We start from the raw sequence: 22,284 nt of genomic DNA, 5'->3' as shown, positions 1-22,284 counted from the left end.
AGGTAAATATTTTATTTTTTATATCACTTTCTTCATCCTTTGAAATAACTTAAACCATTGCACTTAGGCATTCCCTATAAGTCTACTGAATGAGAGTTATGTCTACTGCTTTCATGTGTTCACGACACATGCAGATGCTAATTTACAAATGGAAGTTCAGCTGAGAGTGCATTGAGAATGGGAAGAATTTTTTTACAGATGATGGGACTGAAAGTGATTTCATTGAATCTTTGCAGAAGTGACTTGATGAGATCCACAGATCATTATGGTATTAACCTTCAATTGTTTGTAACATTATTCACTGTAAATAGAAATTTACCTGTATAATCTGGATTTTAGGGCAATGAAGACTTATCACTGTTATATGGGTTTATACTGTTGAGACAGAGTAAATATCTTATATATAAATACAAAAACAATCATGTGTAGAAAAAAATGTACAAACACAAGACATCCATTCATGGGTATGCACTGTAGATCCTAACCAATCAGCAGTATAACTGAAGAAATTGATGAAAGCTCACTAAATTAGTGTTAGTACATTCTTTAAAAAAGTAATTTATGTTCAATGTTTCCCCTTACACTCAGTTCCATTGTGAGAGTGTAATAAATGTTCCACAATACCCGCTGAACGAAGGTATTCCTGACAAGTGAAACTGCATTGTCTTGCTCACTTAAAATATATGAAATATATGACTCAGTCTTTCATATCAGCACATGGTGAGCTAAAAATCAGATGGATTCAAATAATTCCCAAACCACGGATGTAAGGGAGCCTAAGTGTTGAAGGTTGGAAAAAAAGTGAAATGACAAACGTTTTGTGCAGAAAGAGGTAGGAACTTAATGGTGATGAATGCTTTTCTGCTTGCGCTCTGGAGGACAGACTCTCGAATAACCCCTTTTAACATAACATTTCCTATCCCTTATTTAGCTCCTAAGCTCAAACAAAACATAACTATAAATATTTATAATGGTTAGGTGGTCAAAATATCGTGCTTTAGACCAGAAAATGATAACTCCAGTCAGGATTCTCTGATTTTATTTCTCTTCTGATCTAAAGAACTACATTGAAATAATTATTTGAGTTAGTTAGATTACTTGTTTTTTAGTCTTAATCAATTGTCCGAAAATAACCTACAAAATGAGCAGGACTCTGTGTGTTGAGGACCAGAATTGCCCATCCCTGCCATAGGCCTAAATGCCTAAACATTCATTAACAAAAGAGAACAGAAATGTAAAAGATCACAGCCATACGGAGCCTATTTCTCTAGATATGAGTCCTATATTACCTACACTATAACATTGAGATTAATTTCAAAATGTCTTGTTTTTTCTTTCTCTACCGTAAATTAATCTAGCTGAGCAAGAACAATCGAGACCATTTCACAGTTGTGGAAAGTTCTGCTCTGAAAGTGTGATGTTTGATATTTCTTCAGAATATGGTAATTGAAGAAAAAAGGATATAAACCAGCCAATAACCACACAAACCTGTTGTTAAAGAACACAATTGAATTGAAAAAGAAAACAATTTCCCACGGCCTCCCAACAAACACTGCATTCCTGTGTATCAGAATTGTGTCTCGCGCTCAAGCCCCACTGATCAGCTTAAACAGGTTGAGAGTGGAATGTCTTTGTAAGGCTGGTCTGCTCCTTTGAGCGTGCTCAGTTCCTCGCCTGTGGCTTTGCTTTTGGGATTCCCACGGGAGGAGAAGACACCTTGTGGGAAAAAAATGTAGCATTTCCTGTGTCTGGAACTGGAGGCAATTTTTCACCTGGGCAAGAGGTTAACCATTTTCATGATTACAAGGAAATTCTGAATGAAAAGTTGCCCTGTGAGTTTAAGTGTTGATAGATTTAATTTTGTTTGCTTGATTAATCGCCTGGGTTAATGATCCCAGTTGTTAAGAGAGAATTAATTTCCTTGCCAAAGGAGAGAAACATGCATAGCTGACGGATAGCTTTGTTATTCCTTGACTACTAGCCTTCCTGGTCATGTGCTGTTGATCGTGTAGTAGGGGAAAATGACAGATGGCTCCTGTCCTTATCCCTTTTAGAAGAATTTGATAGCAACTTGAATGACAATATTAAGGTGGGGCAGAACTGTTAGAGCTGCTGGTTCATGGCTCCTGGCTCATGTGTTCAATTCCCATCTTGTGCTCCTTCTGTATGGAGTTTGCATGTTCTCCTTGTGGCCACTCTGGTTTCCTTCCACCGTTCAGAGACTTGGATTCTTAGTTAAGTAACATTGCTAATTTGCCTTTCTAATGTATGTGTACACTGTGATTGACTGGCATCTTGTCCAAAGCTCAACATACCCTACACCCCTCATCCACCAGGTTAGTTTTTGGCTGACCATGACCCTGTAAAAGGTTACACCAAGGCATAAAACTCTCAAAAGACACACACCTTTTGATAAAAAAGATAATTGTACAAAAAAATAAAATGTATTACCATTTTTAATGAACAGGAGAAAAATGATACTGTAGACCTGGAGAAAAACATGGGAAAATAAGGACAATCAATACCACACAGTTATGATACAGGCCACTTTAATCTTTCTGTACAAAGGAACTGTGGAGTTTTTATAAGAAGCAACGGTAAGCATCCAGATGCTCAACACGTACAAACATTAACCATTTTTATCTCAAATACTTTTTTTTACAAAACTAAAAAGTACTACGATTCACAGTGCATAAGAAAAATAAAACAGAATACCCTTCATGTTTGAGAAACAAACTAGTTTTTACACAACTTTTCTAATAGAACTGAATTGAATGAATACTTGAAGAAGTGTTTTCTAGTCATATCTTGGTGGTACTGAAAACTGTAACCTATGGTTTTGTTACATTCTCAGTTCTCCTTTATTCTACTGTATAGTGAAGGTGGTTGTTCCTAGTATTGACTTTGGGACTACAGACAAATACAACAGGGGAGTGAGTCAAATTATTTCCTCTCTTTAATGATCTCCTTGATGTCACTGATGCTTACTACTTAAGTGTAACACAGGGTATTTTATTATTTTTTCAGGATAATGATGCTCTGCTTAGTGCTGGACATTTCATTTTGAAAACTCAAAGGTTTTATTATCTGCAAGCACCTTATGAATATTGTTTTTATGATTATGATTATCACAAAACAAGATTCTTGGTTCATACTAATTGCTACTAATGCTTTCAGGAAACGTTTTCCAGAATTCCAAAAAGACCAGTTCAATTACCTTGTAGATAAATTACATTTATGTTTTGCCACAAGCTTCTGCTAATGATTGTTTCCAGTTAACAAACAGGAAAAATCATAAACATTTGTCACTGTTAGTGATAACATTACTGATGTCGCATTGTTTTTCTTTCAGTAAAACACACTTCTATCTTTAACTGTGTCAAAACCAGAAAAATAAATATCAGATCCTTCTTTCTGCATTACTCAGTTTTGCTCTCAATTTCAGTCACCCCAGATTTTCACATGTATCTACTAATGAATGCCAGAACAAAATCTGGGCATTTCTATCTTACAATCGGGAAAGGTGTGGCTCTCGTCTCAAAGTGTTGCTCCACCAGGATTTATAGGTTTGTGTAAATCTGCAGCTTATTAAGGACAGGGGTGGACTTAAAATAATGATTTTGATCAGGTGATTACAGGCTCAGATAGAAATACACTAGAAACCTCAAGGATTGGAGTTGTTCCCCCTGACTTGAACAGGGTTTCCAAATCCTAACTCCTAGTGGCCATGCTGTCTGCTGAGCTACCAATTAATTGAGCCCTTAATTGAACTAATAATTTGATTGATCTATTATATTTTTTTCATTTCTTAAACTGTAAGATATTTGGTAGTTACATCTAAAACCTGCAACCTTTCAGAATAGAAAATAATGTCGAACATTGAATGTTAGTTTAATTGATGTTTTAGGAGTAAGCGGATAAACAGAGATAAAGGAACAGGATTGGAAAACCTTGTGATGGACCCATGACTAAACTGAATAATAAAATCTGTAAATGTTAAAGCCTGTGGAGTTTGACGACGGCAATGAAATAAAAATCAAATCAAATCATATTTTTTAGATACATCTTCTCGTATATATAATTCACTGTTTGCTTGTTTTGAAGTTACTGGTTGTTGGCATTGACTGCATCAAACTTTAGGAAATATTCATAGTTAGCCATAAGGTATAATAGCCAGGGTTAAAATGGGCTATTTTAATTACCAATAACAACAGCATCTTTAACAACAGGTTTCTCACTTATTATCTGGAGTTATACATTATTATAGTTTCGGCAGTTAAGAGGGAAACAAAATTGAAGAGATAAAGAGGAATCATGAAATGCTGGTGATAAACTTTTGAAAGATATTGAACATGACCCAAGTACATTTTTGACTCTCTGAAATCTCTGAGAAACTGTAGTCACTATTTTACTAAACAACCAGCTTTTGATGTATAAGCAGAGCAGAACATGAAGTACAACACACATTCACAGCTCATTCATACTTAAATTTAACTGAAAAGCATGAATTATAACATAGAAAAACTCTATAAACTACCCAGTTAAAGTTAAATACAGAGAGCACAGAAATAAATAATTTCAATTAATGCTTTAGTTAACATCAGCAACTCCAGAAGACTTTTGTTTAAGAGATGACAGCTTTAGAGCAGAACAGGACAGAAGCAATAATGTTCATTGTATGCTTATAGTCTTCCTTCAGATCTGGATCGGGAATCATTCTTCAGTGCCTCCTTTTTATATAAGCAAAGTGCAATCCTCTTCTCCTACTAAAGCCCAGCAAACATGGCCCCAAGCATCAGTCAATGTCCCTGATAATTGCTGAATAGTGGATTAGTGTATGCGTGTGTCAGGCGTGTGTGGTCCCAGTGTTTGTCCAGCAAAACAGAAAGGCTGAAATTTTTCATTTTTGCTCCCCTTCCTCTCTGTAAAAAAAAAACTGCACAGAAACACTCCAACAGGAGTGAATAAACAAAGCCTGGAAAACACTTTAAACAGCCCAATTCTCTCACACAGCCTAACAGAGATCTTAAGATGAAACCTTTGTTTAAGATAATTGCTGAAAACTTTAATGCAATGTGCAAATGGTGATAAAAGTGTTAACATTGTAAATATCCCTGAAACTGAACAGTACGTACCAGAAAAACATAAAAATGTAAGGTATGTACTTGTTGTCTACAGTGCAACTTTAAAGTGCCAACCTTACTTTGTGAACTGAAACAGCAGAGTGGCCCAGTGAGAAAATGGCAGGCCCGTAACCAAGAGGTCAATGAACAATAATAACAATAATAATGACCAATTTAATTAAAACAATGAGTTTAAAAATGCACTAATGCAAAGAGATGGCTTGAAAATTATCTGGAAATACACAAATGAAAAGCCCAGCCAGTGAATGGATCTTGAAGCCACACTGGTAGGGCTGTTGTGGCTCTTTAGCCTTTCTAGTTTCTATCTGTGCAACAGGAAGGCCTGTCAGGGCCTCCCACAGCCCTGCTCACTCTGTGGTTGAGGCCTGTCCTTTGCTCTTCAAAAAGCTGTGGTAACTGCGTTCCCTCGACGTGTGCCCACCCGTACCATTTCTCTAGGGACCTTGTCCAGCTGCTCATACGCCAGTCTACCATCTTCCCCTGAGGGTACAAAACACCAAAATACAATGATACAATGACACATGAAGACGGCTCCACAGCCAAAATGTTGTGTTTCTTTTCTTCTCTTTTCAGCATGGAATAAATCTTTAAACTGTAATGAATATAGGAACAAACATTTATACCAAAACCCGAATCACAAGCAGATGTTTTAAGAGGCACTTCTCAAAAGAAATATTGCAAGCACTTCTTTTGGCTTATCTTGTTTTTTTTTGATAGTTTGGTTGGTAATTGACAAGGATGTCTGTTCCAGACTCCCAAAACTCTTTGTGTAATGAAAAGTTTTCTTCATTCTAAATTAATTCCTTTTTAGTTTTCTTTCGTAAGTCTGTCTTTGATTTACTGTGTGTTAGATTAGCTCACTTGTCTGTACCCTTTAGTATTTTATATACTCAGGTCAATTTCATACTGTGAAGTACAGACGTATGGAGTGATAAAGGTAAAACTTGAAAAAGTCACAGTTTCTAATCATAACATGAAATGGAAAGATTTGTTTTAAATAACAGAGTATTGGAGGACCTTGTTTTGGATGCTGTTAAGAAGGTGTTTGAGAGTCTTTTCTGAATGTCTGAAAGAAGAAAGAGGCATGGCCTGGGGAGGAATGGCACTGCATTTTCCCACGCCACTGGGGACGACCTGCACTCATTAACCTTTGTACACTTCACCTGTTGATAGCACTGCTTTGACAAAATTACAAAGGAATTCACAACACACCTATTTCAAAGTGAATGGAAGCAAGTTCTAAACATTGCATGTTCTTACAGGAAATACAAAGACAAGCTTTTTATTTTCTTTTTTAGAATCTACAGTTACTCGACTCATTCTTGAAGGATTCCTCCATGCTGGATAGAATGACATATAACCTGAAAAACATAATTCTAAATAATGACACTCACATCCCCAACCTCTGTCCTTGTGTTATACAGTATACTGACGCACAAGCATCAGGCATCCCTTTACGTTCTGCACAAAAGAAAGAATAACCTTCCTATTTATTGCAATAAGATAAGTGACATCACACATGTCGGAAATTACAATAGTGTAGAAATGCTTTGCATTATCATAGGTAAACACAACTTCTGTTGCATTACAAGAGTAAGGTGACTCAAATACTTAAAAAGCAAATCAGTTGCCCAAATCAGTGATTTCAAGGCTACATTCTCAACAGAACATCTTTTAAATATATTTAACAAATTAACTATGGCAGTAAGAAAATGTAAGGGTTACTCCATCCATGTGAAGACATAACCAGGAGTGGTTGCAGGATAGAAAGGCACCAAAGTCTCATAACAAAGTAAACTAATGACATGGCATGCCCAGCTACTTTCCTTGTGGAGATAAACTTAAAATAATGATAAATTACTTTTCTGGACCCCCTACTCAAAGAAGGTTATAGGTAATGGGGACTCCCCTTAACCACCATTAATGTGCAGCACTCATTTGGATGATGTGACGGCAGCCATAGTGCACCAGAACGCTCACCACACACCAGCTATCAGTGGGGAGGAGAACAGAGTGATGAAGCAAATTCATACAGTAGATGGGGATTATTAGGAGGCCATGATTGGTAAGGGCCAATGGGAAATTTGGCCATGATGCTGGAGTAACACCCCTACTCCTTTTGAGAAACACAATGTGATTTTTAATGACAACAGACCAGGTTTTTTTAACCGAAGGACGGCGTCTTTTTACAGTACAGTGTCACCATCGCTATATGGGGCATTTGGACCCAAACAGACCACAGGGTGAGCGCCTCCTACTGGCCCCAATGCTCATTCAAAATATCTCTTGAAATCTTTCTTTTGTATCTTTTTATACGTTAAATGTCTTTGTTTCCGTGCATGGCAGTGTGGCCTGGGAGCTTTTCACAACTTGATTACAGCTTCTAGGTGGGTATTGCTCTACCACTATTGCCTCTAGCTCTTTCTCTGACAAAGCTGAATGTTGCCTGAGGCACACCTACAGACAGGCTATTCCCCCTCTACACTGGAACCTTCCTAATTCCCTGAGAACCTGAGAACAGCCTGAGGCACACTTATAGATAACATCTTTCCTTCCTTATCTATAACAAAAATTAAGGCCTGTGAGTTTTCCAACAAAGATTTTTTTTTTCCCCCAACAGAATAATTGCTCTGAATGTCTTCACCCCGAGATAGTGGATCGCTGTGTGACTGTTTAAAACTGTACTACCACTACTGTCACTTCAGACTGGCATGAGGTTCCCCAATATCCTGGGGCACATGCACTAATTCCCCAGGCTAATTGCTGATTACTTTTGTGCCCCCTGTTGTTGTATTCCCTTTTGACTTGGATGCTACCAAAAGCAACTGAAGGCACTCTGCAGGTAAATACTGACTTATGTAATTACAGTACATATTTGTCTAAGAAAATAAGTTCACAATCAGCAACATTTTTTGGAATTGGCAATAAACAATCAACTTAACCTACTGCTACAAACCTAGTAATAATATGGGAGAGATGTTAGAAATGTGCAGTTAAACCATCTATACTTACAGTGTCTAGGGCAGAGCTAGCAGTGAGTGGTATTATCACACAGTGATAACACTGCAAGCTCTCTGATACCAGACTGAGCCACGGGTCTTGCTGCTGTGTTAAGAACCAAGAATACCCTGGCCCACTGGCAATCACAGTCACAGCTGGTTAAACACGAATGGCAGTGTCGGGCTTCATGGCTCAACCTGGGCTCAGAACGGGAACACAGGGGTTAGGTAATATAGCCAGACTCACCAAAAGTAAGCAGTGTTTCTGTGGCAACATTCCGGAGCTCCTCATCGGCAGAGTCACACAGAGACACCACAGCGTCAATACTTTCAGTGGCCTGAGAGACAGAATTGGTAAAAAGCTAGAGTCATACTTTTACTCAAATGCATATGAACACAACAAAAATACGTAGTGCAGTCATATTAGAGAAATAGAAAATTACAGAAGATGAAATAGAAAGCAGAATGGAGAAACTCTAGGCATACATTTCTGTATGGTGTGTCTTCAAAAAGCTTTTTCAGTTTTGTACATTAAGATGGATTGCACAGTGTTATATTTAAGAATATAAGAGTTATATTGTCTTTAGGTAGTTGACGTTTTGCCAAGAGATGAAGTGATGACCATGAGAAGAGTTACACTAACACCATTAAACCCATATTTATTTATGTGGCTGCTAGTAGCTTATAGATCTCAAAATCCTTTTAAGCTGCTCACCAAAAAGTTTAGAGTGTTGAGTTTAATAGAATGGCCAATTCATTTCAGAAAGCCACAATTCCTTATATAATAATAATAATAATAATAATAATAATAATAATAATAATAATAATAATAATAATACACTTTTTTATATAGCACTTTTAAAGGTGACTTCTCAAAGCGCTTAACAGAATGACAACAACAAATAAAAATAATACACAAGATAAAACACAATTACAATATACAGAGGAGACCATGGATGGTGGTACTAAGAAAAGAAGAAGCAGAGGGGTAAAGAATGGAACCAGTTAAGTAAAGGCTCTTCTAAAGAAGGTTTTGAGTCTGGATTTGAAGGAGTTTAGAGAAGGTCTCTCTGTGTCTTTGGGCAGAGAGTTCCAGAGCTTGGGGGCATAACAGGAGAAGGCTCTGTCACCCATACAATGTAGGGTTAGTAGGACACTTAGGAGACCAGAATTAGAAGAGCGAAAGTTGCAAGGTGCGGAGTAGGGCGATAATAGTTCAGACCGGTACCGATACGGCCATGCAGAGTCTCATAGGTGAGCATGAGGATTTTAAAGTTCACACGGAATTTGACAGGAAGCCAGTGCAAGGACTCCAGGAAAGGAGTAATGTTATCACTTGCATTAGACCTGGCAGGATTCTGGCTGCGGAATTTTGTACATACTACAGTTTGTTCAAAGTAGATTTAGATACCCCAGTGAGTAGAGCATTATAGTTGTCAATTTGAGAGATTTTCAGCCACAGTTAGTGATAACATAGGGGGTAGTCTAGCGATATTTCTGAGGTGGAAAAAAATGTTTTGACAATATGCTGCACAATTGGATCGAATGTTAAGCCAGAATCGAATATCACCCTAAGATTTTTCAATTTAGACTGAAGCTCAAATACAGAACCATCTACAGATAGGGATACAGGATTGGCTTTATGAAGTTGATGGGGGGTGCCAATAAGCATGAGTTCAGTCTTGTCACAGTTAAAATGAAGGAAATTTTGAGTCATCCAAGTTTTTATGTCAGAGATGCGATTAGATAGAATAGAAGACAGCCACATCAGTGTCAGGTTTGATATGGATGTATATTTGAGTATCATCAGCATATAAACGATAGCTGAGGCTATGTGATCTTAAAAGCTGACCAAGTGGAAACATGTAAATGCTTAAGAGCAAGGGGCCCAGTATTGAACCCTGAGGAACACCAGACTTAACAAATCCAATTTCAGACCTATACTCATTAAGAGAGACAAAGTGACAGCGATCAGTAAGGTAAGATTTGAACCATTTGAGAGCAGTGTCAGAAACTCCAAACACAGTCTCAAGACAAGAAAGTAAGATGTTATGGTCAACAGTGTCAAAAGCAGCACTGAGATCAAGAAGGATGAGTATAGAAAGAGAACCAGAATCAGGAGCTATTAGAAGATCATTAATGACTTTGATCAGAGCAGTTTCTGTGCTGTGAAGTTGACGGAAGCCAGATTGGAGGGGTTCGGAAAAGTTATTTGTCATGAGGTGGTTATGTAACTGAAATGTGACAGCATGTTCTAGAATTTTTGCAAGAAAGGGTATGTTGGAGATGGGGCAAAAATTGTTAAGACTGTCTAGAGTCATGTCAGGCTTATTTGGCACGGGAGGTAACGGCAGCAGTTTTGGGGACTGTTGGTACAACGCCAGTGCTCAAGGATTTATTTATAATATTGAGGACAATGGGACAGTGAGAAGAATGTGGTGTTGCAAAGTTGTGATGAGGCAGGTAATGTGGTGGGGCAGTTTGGCTTTAGCAAGTTGTTGATGGTGGAGAAAAGATGTCTGGGATTGTTATGGTAATTTTCAATGATGTGAGAGTAGTTGGATCTAGCAGACTCTATTGTAACATTATATCCAGACAAGTAATCTCTCCTAGCCTTTACATTTAGGCCAGAAAGACGCCACCAATGCTCAGGTTTGCGGGATGCTGCCTTCATAGATCACAGATGGTCCAGGGGGCAGGGCGAAAGAAGGAGATGGTTAGAGTTTTTAAAGGATCAAAGGTGTCAAGGGTAGATAAAAGAGCACTGTTAAGTAACTGTATTACCGATCAGAGGATCAGAGGAAGAGAAACTACATAAATAAAGTATTCTTTTATTTTAGATGTTTTCTTTTAGATGTTATTGATTTCACCATTTAGCTGTTGGAATAGGTCAACTAACTTTAATCTGTTGTCCTTTTACGCTCTTCCCTAAATGACCGACATCCAGCTAGCCCCAAGAAACCCATGCTTCTTTCTGCTTCACAAACAAACAATTCCTGTTGAATTATAGATCAGCAGGATACCAAAGAAAGCCAAATCTTGGGAGTTTCACCGACACTGGAGTGTACCAGCATGATAGTTCGGCTGGACAGATGAATCTATTTAAAGTAAAAAAATAATTCTTCAAAACAAGAAGTATTGTCCTTCCCAGCATATGAACAAATGACACAAAATGGTAAAGAATAACAATTAATGTAAATGGACATTCATTCTTTGGTTCCATGTATTTGACTCAGTGGTCCTAGACCAGTCACTCACCACTAGACAGCTGAGCGCGGCACAAGCTGCTCTCTGACTGTGCACGCCCGCCTCTGAGAGAGCCTCTGTGTAGTAGCAAACTGCCTGCACAACACAGCACACACATCAGAGCCATGCACTGGCCCTGTCTGTCTCTTTCACAAGAACACATGTGAACACAAGAACCAGAGCTTGTCAGTTTCGTACACTTGTATCAAACAGTTTCAAGCTCCATTTTGAGGACCCTAGTATGTCAGCTTCTAGCTAATGGCTTGATATACTGCGCAGTGAATTTATGCAAAAAGAGTTGCTAATACGTTGAATGCACTGTAAACTCAGTCTTAGTCTTATTTTTCTGTTCAATGGAGTCACTTTAAAATAACTAATAAAATCAGACTAATTGTAATGGAATCTTTTATTGTCTGCTGCCACTTTATTAAGAATGTAATTTATTTTTTAATTGAATGTACTGCATTTTGAAGTGGGTGTCCCAATACCTGTAAAACTCACTGCAAATTAATTAATATTTTCTGCAAATTGAAATAAATTTAAATTTAAATTTAAATACATCAATTATGCTCCCAAACACTTTTTAAATATATTTTTAAAGGCAATTAATAACTTTAAATGTGAGCAGTTGGCACCATGCTCACTGGAGTAACAGTGACATGGTTCGGATTCATTCAATACTGGGCTTCATATTGGATCATCGTGGGTCTGCACCAAGAATACTCATTCTGAGAACAGGGAAAACCAGCGCTCACCTTCTGTCTAAATGCTGTGTCTCTGGCACCCGTCTGAAGGAATCGGTCTGCAGCTTGCCTGATCTGTATAGAGTCGGAAGTTAGAAGCATAGCTACGACCTTCAGAGTCTCCTGTCGAGGCTGAAGAGCCAAGACCTCCACTTCCTCCAGCTCCTTCAGCACACAGTAGACCTCTGAAGACCGCAGGGCCAGCAGGAACCGAGCTGAAATGGCACAAAACTAAGCTGAGGCCACAGTGAGGCCACTAATCACACAATTCTTGGGTCTCTTACTGGCCTTGTCACTTTACCACCATGTTTGAGCCTGGCTTCATAATCCTAGAAGACAGACTGAATTTGAAACATCAGGGGAATAACCAGGCCTCCCACCTCATAGAAGTTTGATCCATATCAGGATTTAAGAACTGCATGATTTAAGAATGGCTTGCGATAACCGACACATGGTGCTTTTAACAGAAGTTCAGATGCAAGGTCACATCCTAATCCTGACTACTTTCACTCTGCTAAATATGTGTCACCTCCTGAGCTCCTTTTTGCATATCTGTCTCACAGAGATTTCACAACCCCATTTTCACCTTCACAGCAGTTTCAGTGTCTTGAATTTGGCTTAAATAAGGGTTTTTCACTCATAAAACCTGTAATGGCTCATAATGCAACACATCTTTTTTTCCCCCAAACAAGGGTTTATGTCATTTACTTTAGACAACACATGGAATCTTTGGGCATGAATTTTCTAATAAGAGACTTTATGTGTTAAAAAGGCCTACAAGATTCTAAACTATTGCTCAGATGTCTAACTTGGGATGGTAGTACCTTCACTGGCAACTTGAAACAGGTGGTCCTCCATGTTGGAAACCCTATAGGTGGAGATGTAGTTTTGGAACTGGAAGATGGTGACCACGTCCTGGGAGAAAGTGCAGGGAGAGGAGGTGGAGGAGGCCAGCTCACTCCTGTCTGTCATTTCACTCACCACAGTCTGGATGGCTGGGGAAACAGAATACAGCAAACCTCCTAATGAATCAGTGTTTTTCCATAACAATGTATTCTGTGTATTTTTTACATAACTATACTTAAAATACAATTCCCTTGTTTAATTCCTTCAAGTTCAGTATTGAGCTTGAAGAATGAAGAGATAAGAGAGATGCCCGGGAAGTGAGATAATATCATTTTCATGTTTTTGTATGTTTTTTGCAAACTATGCAGTTTAGTGGCTTGACGTAAGCTTTGTGCTCAAATGTATATAAAGATGCTGCCTGTCTTTGGTCAGTAAGATAAGGGCACGGATTTGGTAAGCTGGCTGTACACCCAGATTATGAAAAGACCCTTACTGTTGTCTAGTCTGCAACTTAGATATAATCAATTGGCAGGTGTTGCTTTTTCATCATTTGTTTGGAATATGTCATAGTAACTCTTTGTGTTTTAAGGTATAAAGGACCATCTTCAGCTACTTATTTTTTAAGTCTGGTGGTCGCAAGCCAGACTTCCATATGCATAGGAATAAAGGGACTTCTGCTTCACAGACACCTGAACTTTGTCATTTGTTTGACACTTCAAGCTTAAAAAACAAATCATGATAAATGACTATACTTTACCAGGCTAATTTGGTCAAATTATGTCAAGTATGATAATACCAAAGAAAAGCACTTAGAGAAAGGGAGATAAATTAGCTTTCATGAAATAAACCGGTCTCTCCTCATGCAGCATTCTCCTCATACCTGTGTCAATGTCATCTGGGCATCTCTCCTGCAGGGCAGGAGCAAAGCAGTAGTGCATCTGCTTCAGGATCCTGTCTGCTGTCGTGTGGAACATGCTTCCTGACCCACTGCACCCCACCCACAGTGACAACAAGGCCTGCTGTTGCGCCAATCCTGGGATAACTGAAGGAACAAAGAAACAAACCATCAAGGCAAACACTTCCATGGCCCAACACACACTCACACACACAGACGGAAACACCAACACAGCAGCATCACTGTCACATGCACTGGTGCTGTAACGGCCTAACAGGCACTCCTTCACCCAGCTGCAATGTTCCATGGGGCCCCATAATACAGCAACACTTTCTTAACTCTCCCACTAACTCAGAATAGGACATGTGAACCTCTTATTAGAGCTTTAAGAATTCATGCCTCATAATCACAGCTTTTCTTCAGGTGCATCTTGTGAGGTGGGGCTGGGAGAGGCATACTTATGGTATGTCCATACCTTAACTTATTATGTCTGACTGCATATTTTTCAACATATTTTTGTTTTTCTTTCTTACTACAAACTGCCAAATGCTTGTGTTCTGGTATTATTTGAAGGATTAGATTTTTGTTTCTGGTGAAGGAATAAATAATATGTTACAAATAGAGTGTAACAGATCATCCTGTCTGGATTCATAAAAAGAAATATGATCATTGTGTTCAGTTTGCTTTGTTATAAACTATACTATATTAATACTATGTTTACTTGCCTAAAAGTGTTAGGTATTCATGCTGTGAAATTATTTTGAGTTAAGGATTAAGATGGGTAAATGGTGTGTGCTCAACACTGTCACCTTTTGGACATTTTATACATTTTCACTCTGTGTTCTCAACCTTCTTCAGTTTCCTTCTGTTTTGTTGAACACCACCTCTTGGAAAAAAAATCAGATCATGTTTGAGGTTTCACTGGAGAGATCTAGGGTGTGAACTGTAAAGGAACAAGCAGAGGTTAATTCCAACCTAAGAAGTAGAAAGAAAAGATCCAAGGCTTCAGCTGTGGAGTCTTCTTCAGTAGTGTGGGAGAAAGCAAAGGGCTGGGCAAGGAGACAATAGAAAGAGCCTGTGAGAATGGGCGCAGCGGTTGAGAAAGAGGGCCCAAACACATGGAAATCTTGGGGCTGAATTCCAGTGTTAAATGCTGAAATTTGTGAATGAATGGAGACATTCAATGGGACTGAAGAGATCTCTGTTCCTCGCTGCTCTAATGTGTTCCTTGGTCTTCTCCCCATTTCACCGATGTAAATGGCAGATTGTTTCCTGCAAGTGATGCAATAAATGGACTTTAAATAACCAGACAGGCCATGTATATGTGTGCTACTGGATATTTATTTGCAGGTGATGTAGCAGCTTATATTGCAACAAAGGGTTACTGGCATGGATGATGGCTAAGGATGGTTAAGAGAACTGTGGATGGGAAGGTTGTAATTAAATCACATTTGATTGCCTTCCCTACTTTCTTCTGCCATCCTCAAGGGCACACATCCATTTTTCCATTAATACCTCGATGGGTTTCACTGGGAACTTTGAAGTAGTTTAAACACCACCCTGATTATTTTTTTTAAGAAAAAGAAGACTGCAGACAAAAAAACAGACAAAAGTGCTATTTTGAAAGAAGGCAATAAAATGCAGAATGGATCTAAATTGATAAACAGCTAAGAAATTAAATGAGAGGAACACACATCTTTCAACCACTGACGTTTTCTGACAAGCCAGATTTTAGGATACACACCCTCTGCAACAGAGCTGATGGCCCCCAGCCTCTCTGTGCTGATCTCTCCCAGTTCCTCCAGTACCAGGGTCTGTCCCGAGATTTTCTGCAGCACTGCTCGCCGGTGGGAAGGGCTCCCCCTGGAGGCCAAGAGCTGCTGGAAAAACCAACCATAGGACAACACACCTCAGCTTCACTTGTTCGCATATTGCAGCTATCTGAAGACCAGGGTCACCGAGGTGCACACTGCATGATCATGTTGATCACATCTTCCTCTGTTTAAAGCAGCTTGTAGTCTATAATGGGTGTGTTATAACTGTCATTTTTTTAATTGATGTAGACTCTTCTGATTTGTATCTGTCTGCACTCCATTCCCTAGTGATCAAATCTGCAACATTTTTATTAGGATTAATTTAGGATTAAGTTTTAATATTTTGTTAAATTGCTTTTTAATCTGCTAATGGCAACATGAACCCAACTGGAAGAGCTGGGTGGGGAGGCACCAGAGCCTGTCTATACAGGGCAGAGCCATTTGGTGGTATGCCCAGGTCCTTACTTCACGGGGCTAGGGATTGGATGCTTGAAGGAACAATTTAATACAGCCAATCAAACCTGTTCTGCATGTTACTGAGAAGCTGACAGAAACCAGAGTATCCAGAGAAAACCCATGTGAACACAGGAAGAAGACAATTTATAGCAGGCAGTAGCACTCTTTTTCTCTTTTAAAAAAGCAAAGGTAATCTTGCTTGTGAGCCAGAAAAATGTTATTAACATAGTATAGTGCCTTGCAAAAATATTCAAACCCTTCCTATGGTTTTCCATTGTGTGAAATTCTAAAATGATTAATTGTTTACAATATGTTTTACAGTTGACATTTTATTTAAAATGTAATGCACAAACAGAAGACTTCTAAAGGTCAGAGAAGATACAGTAAATTAAAAAAAAACACAGAAGAAAATAAAATATGTTGATTGCATAAGTATTCAGACTTACAGTGACAATTACAACAGTAAGACTGTTTGGGCATTTTCTATTACCTCTGCCAATCATCTTTGTGCATTTTCTGACACTTTTGCTCAAGCTCCATAAATTGCTTGGAAATTGCATATGGACAGAAACTTACAAGCCTTTCAAGAGATCCACAATAGGATTCAAATCAGGATTTTGACTGGAACACTAAAGGATATTCACTCTCTTATTCATAAGCCATTTCAGTGCTGATTTGGCCTCATGCTTTGGATCATTGTCCTGCTCAAGGGTGAATTTTTGTCCCAGTTGTAGGTCTGAAGTTGGTTTTCGCCAATACGTTTCTCCAGCTATGTTCCAGTTTTCAATAACTTTCAAGTGCGTCCTGATGACAAGCATAACTACAAACATAATGCTGCCACCATACTTGACAGTAAGGATGATGTTGATTGAGTGATATAGATACAGATGTAATGCTTTTCATTCACAGCAAAAAACCTCAATTTCTTCTATTCTAACCCCAAAACATTTTGCCACATTTCCAATATCGCTTTTGTGCTTTGTTGCAAATCTCATATGGACTTTGAGTCATTTTTTCAGTAACACACAAGTCCACTTTGTGGAGTGACTGGGATATGGTTAACCCATGGACATTTTCTCCCATCTCAGCCACTGAACTTTGTAACTCTTTCAAAGTTGCTGTTGGTCTTACAGTTTCCTGTATATTCTATATTTGAAATTTGTAAGAATCATTTGTTCATATTTTGTATGGTTACACTGATGTTTCTGGCAGTCAAATAGGCCAGAAAGTCAGAAAACCTCCTCGCTTTTGTTTCTTTTCTTACATTCTTTCTCTTATGTTAGATGCATGAGTAGAATCTTAAAGGGCTGAGACTATATGCCAGTTCCAGAGCTGTCAGTGTGGGAAGGGATGGAACTTTATGTCAGTATCAACACAATAGTGTGAGACTGGATTTGTGATGGCAAGTACCTGTACAAGATGGCTGCAGTACTGGAGATGCTTAACAATGGAAATATCCAGACTCTCATTGCCAGTGGTTAGGGGCAGGGGGCTGCCAGCCACACTGTTCCCAACTCCTGTGTCTTCAGTCAGGGCTTCGCTCAGGTGACCTCTGGCCTCTGGGTGGTGCCCAGGCCTGAACATCATGAAAGTGATTAATAGGGACTCTTTGCTGAATATTTCAGGCACAACACAAGCAACAACCACTGCATGCAGTATTTCAATGAATGCAAATCTTTTAACAAAGTATGCTATTTAAAGCACAAAATTAAGATTAATAGATTAATAGTACTTTTCTGCTCTTGCTTTTACTGCTGCTGTAAAACACAGTTTATGCAGAATGTTGACACTCAGCAATTTGTCTAGACTGTCAGTTTTGTTACATCTCTTTCCCAATTAGCTCCTAGGCACACATAAACTGCACAACTATGAGTAATCTGTAGTAAGGTGCATATAGTATTTCACCCACTCCCTACCCTCTTTATCCATCCATGTGTATGATGACTGGAGATGTGCACAATGTGAGGCTATTGAAAAAGTTCCATTTAAAATTTTAATTTGTGTTTCCAGAATCACCATTTTTAGATAACTACTGTAGGTTTGACTGAATATTTGGGCTGCAGTAGCTCACTGTGACCAGGAATCCCAAAGTCATGGCACACAATTGAGTGCTGTTGCAGTTGGGTTGGAATGATTTTCTTTTGTTTTATTGTCTCTAGATGAAACAGTGACTCCTGACCCCCAGGCACCTGCAGGCTTGGAGTGACATCAGCAAGAGCTGCACTGCTCTAATAGTTGGAGCTGTCCCTCCTGTGAGGCTCTGTGGAGCTGGTGGCTTGTCAAACAATGAAAGGCTCAGTAGATGTGTAGGGGACATTACACAGTATGTGATGTCCCCATACAGTAAAAAGGTCATTGCCATGAGCTGAAGAGCAATACTTGACCAGTAGGATGATATTAAGACGCCCTCAAAATCAAAAAGAAAAATATCAAAGGACAACTGTACAGTACATGATGATTTTATATTTGAAGTGTGATTTATCTTTACTTACAGATAAATACTTTACTTGTGTTCTTTTTTAGAATTTTGTGAAGACAAAAATCATACAGGCTGAAAAGTTCAGATGACTTTACTCTCAAATTGTCTTTCACACACTGCTATAGAAAGTGAGCAGGACTTTTGAATGGAACAACTGCAATAGCCGTCTCTCCTACATTCACGTAATGACAACACAGACACAAGAACAGACAAGGTGGACAACAGTTATATTAGACTCCAGAGGAAACCTACACCATGCCTGTAAATTCGGCACCTGTGGTATTGTTACTGACAACCTTATTCCACTGCACTGAGTCACAGGGCTATAGAGGAAACAGGGGAAAGAAACAAGAGGTATTAGTGACCAAACTGGACAGGAAAAACACGCATGCACACACACATACACACACAAGAACATATCGGTCAAGGCCAGGCCCTTTTTCCAGAGATAGACTTGGTGGATGTGCACTCCTGGGGGCTGAGCATTAGTAGAGAGAGGGAAGGGGGAGTTTTGGTGCACCAATCCATTATGGGCTGTCCCTGACTCACCCGATCCTCTCTGACTCCATGTCAAAGAACACGGAGCGAGGAAGCCCGTCATCCCCGGTGTCATCGTCATCAAAGTCTGAGGTGTTGAGGAAATCAAAGCTCTCTAAAGCGCTCTCAACAGTCAGACTTAAACTGGAGGACCTGCTCCTCTGTGCAGCCGGTTTACACTAAAAAAGCAGAAGAGCCACAGCTTCAAACTCTCATGGAGGACCACGCCTCACTGTGTCCCACTGCCTTCCTCTCAGAAAGACTGCGTGCTCTGTGTTGACAACCAAGCTGACATTTCCAAACACTTAAAAACACATTTTACACTACTTTTAGACTAATACAACAGCGCTGCAGTGAGATTGGTTTAAAGAGGAAAAAAACATTTATTTTTTGTTTCACAGGAACGTCATGCACAAACAGGTGAGAGGAACTGAGTTCAACAGAGGAAAATATGAAGCAAATTGATACAAGTCCTATTAGTGAGAAACAGACACAAGTGGCAATTGAAATGTATTAAGGTGCATTTAAGCCTGGAAACAGGAAGAACATCTTCACACAAAGGGTTATGGGAGTCTGCTGTTGAATCAGATTCCCTGGGATCCCTTAGAAACAGATCCTCGGATAAAGAACTTACTGGGAATAAGCAAGCTAGATGTGCCAAATGGCCCTGCCTCATTTGTTAAGTATCTTATGTTTCAAAGTTAAAAAACAATTTCTTGCTAAAAAAATCTGGCAAAAAAGGAACAGTTTGCTACACAGTAAACATGCAGAAAAAAATAAAAATAATTTCTTATCCCCCCAAAATTTCTATTTTAAATCCATAAAAACTTTACTAAAAAGTAGGCATTTAAGAACCAGAATATTAAAAAAGCAAATAACTAAGAATATATAAATGTTAAAATATTTTATTTTAAAATAGACATGAATAAGATAATATTCAAACAGAAGTCATAGTTTTGTGAAGGCCTCCAAAAATAAAAGAACATTTAAAAATTGCAATCAAACAAAAAGACAAATTACAAAAGCAAAATGATATTGGTAACAAATTCTGAATAGGTCATCAATCAATATGATATTTCAACATTTATTACTATTTAAAGCATAAATAAAAACAAATCAAATGGCGATCACTTTTATGTCTGAACGGGAAATAAGCAAACTTAAGAACATCAAAACAAAGAAACTCAAGTGTATAACTTAAAGACAGTCTCATACAGGAAGTCTATGCTGGAGCACTTGAGCATTCCCAGTGTCCACACTAACCTTCAGCAGATCCTCCAGACGCATGGCCTCCTGCTCCAGGTCCTGAAGCTCCTTGCACTGCTCTTCTACGCCCTCCAGCTTCAATAGCAGTCCCTGGATGGACTCTTCTAGGCTACTGTCCAGGAATGATCTGCTGCCCTCTGATCCCCAGCTCAGCGAGCCCTCTGACTTGTCTGGACATGGGACCATTTCTGTTGAAGTCAGGCTCTTCACTAGCTGTTTGGTCAGGTTGCCTTCATCTGTGTCTAGCTCCACGGGCTTTAGTTCCAGAGCTTCATCCGAGTCCCGCAGGAGAGATTCTGAGACGCTGGCATTCAAGAACACATCCTCAGGCCTCACCATGGACAGCTGTTCCGAGCACAGGGAGGTAGGACCATTCTGGAGGCTCTCACGCAGCTCCCACTCTGAGTCCATCTCACCCGCCAAAATGCCATTGTTTTCCTTTTCCCTCCCCTCCTGCTTCTCTCCTTGTTTTCCTTCTTCGTTCTCCTCTCCCATCAAGTGCAAGGAATGACTGTCATTCTCTGGCGGAGTGACTGTGATCTCTGGGTTGGAGAGGCCCAGAACTCCTGAGAGTGGCGAGGTGCTGCCATTAAGTGTTTCTGGGAAGGTGAAAGACAGACGCTTCCGTTCAGAGCATGACCCACTGTCAAAGACATCATCAGGCAGGGTTGACTGCAATGAGAGAGGCACAAGATTTAGAGTTAAAAGAAGAAGTTGAAAGCCACTGAGGTATCTGTTGAGAAACCAAAACAAGGGCAGAATTCAGATCTGAAAATACAAGCTCCAAAAAAACAACAAATCAATAGTGTTGATTCTATTCAAGGTTGTCTCTGTGAAAAAAAAATGATTTGCTAGTTTGGAATTAATCAGGCCAACAGTACAACTACAGTGGGGACTGGAGATTCCCTAAGGTCCCAGGTTTACATCAGAATACAAATTGTTGACACCTGTAATAAATGTTAACCAAACCATATCAAGAAAAAAAAACAAGCAAAGAAACACACACAGCAGAAACACACACAGCACTCTGAGAATGGGCACACAGCAGACCCACAGGGACTCTCAGAGTGTGCACACAGCAGTGTCATACCACTGCACTCACATAAAGCTCCAGTTCTGACTTTGGCCGAAGTTTCAGAGAGGGCAGGTCACTGAATGAGCGGCTACGCCTCAGCTTCTCAAAAAATGTGTCCCGCAGGGTATCAATAAATAACAAATGCTGTCTGTCCTGGGGATGTGGTAGACACTTCTTCAAATGCCAAAAGTCAAAAAAGCATTAGTAAGCAGCAAGCACTGGTTGAGTATAGGCTTGAAACAAAAAGCATATTGCACCTTGTTGCAGTCAGGTCAATGTGATTTATTATTCTACAAATAAGAAAAGGAAAATGAACCCAAATACTAAAGGTAAGTATGGAATTGTCCCTGGTCTTTACTGACCAGTAAAGTCAGTAAAGGGTGGACGGAGGAGTGGTACTTAGACCTGCTGCCTCACAACTCCCAGTCCCTGGGATCAACTGTGGGTTGTGGACCTTTTCTTGTGGAGTTTGCATATTCCCCTTTGTTTGTGTGGGGTTTCACAAGTTGGCAGTTTTTTGCAGCAGTTTCCTACATCTGTATGTGCACCTTGTGATGCGGCCTGGCATCCAGTCCCACTTGCTGTCCAGTGCCCTATGCTTCTGGGATAGTCGTGTTACTGTGACCCTCACCAGGCACCAGTAGTTACTCTGGTAACAGGTGGTTGGATGGATAATTAGAAGATTTGGCTTAGTAGTTAAAAGTTAATTCCAAATAAAGCTTGGAACCTAGCAGATCTTTTAGACTGAAGAACATTTTCTTGATTCATTGTGATCTCACTGCTA

General features: G+C 39.4%; 1 protein-coding gene across 8 annotated transcripts in view; it reads right to left on the bottom strand.

The window, feature by feature from the left end:
• Nucleotides 1–2,532: 2,532 nt before the first annotated feature.
• Nucleotides 2,533–22,284, bottom strand: part of ripor2 (RHO family interacting cell polarization regulator 2) — a 98,581-nt gene continuing 78,829 nt past the window's right edge. For 7 of the 8 annotated variants that reach the window (XM_015357240.2, XM_069195041.1, XM_015357241.2 and 4 more), the window contains 10 exons: nt 20,423–21,097; nt 19,172–19,338; nt 17,554–17,719; nt 15,618–15,753; nt 13,859–14,020; nt 12,957–13,127; nt 12,145–12,347; nt 11,402–11,485; nt 8,391–8,481; nt 2,533–5,624 (listed from right to left, as the gene is read on the bottom strand). In XM_015357240.2, the coding sequence (XP_015212726.1) occupies nt 5,524–5,624; nt 8,391–8,481; nt 11,402–11,485; nt 12,145–12,347; nt 12,957–13,127; nt 13,859–14,020; nt 15,618–15,753; nt 17,554–17,719; nt 19,172–19,338; nt 20,423–21,097 (1,956 nt within the window). In that variant the 3' untranslated portion in view covers nt 2,533–5,523. The remainder of the gene's footprint in view (nt 5,625–8,390; nt 8,482–11,401; nt 11,486–12,144; nt 12,348–12,956; nt 13,128–13,858; nt 14,021–15,617; nt 15,754–17,553; nt 17,720–19,171; nt 19,339–20,422; nt 21,098–22,284) is intronic. The other variant, XM_069195039.1, reaches the window with a different exon arrangement.

The sequence above is a fragment of the Lepisosteus oculatus genome, chromosome 10 (genome assembly GCF_040954835.1).
Source record: "Lepisosteus oculatus isolate fLepOcu1 chromosome 10, fLepOcu1.hap2, whole genome shotgun sequence".
Classification (NCBI taxonomy): Eukaryota; Metazoa; Chordata; class Actinopteri; order Semionotiformes; family Lepisosteidae; genus Lepisosteus; species Lepisosteus oculatus.
The sequence above is the reverse complement of the archived record's forward strand: the minus strand, read 5'-3'. Positions and strand labels throughout refer to the sequence as shown.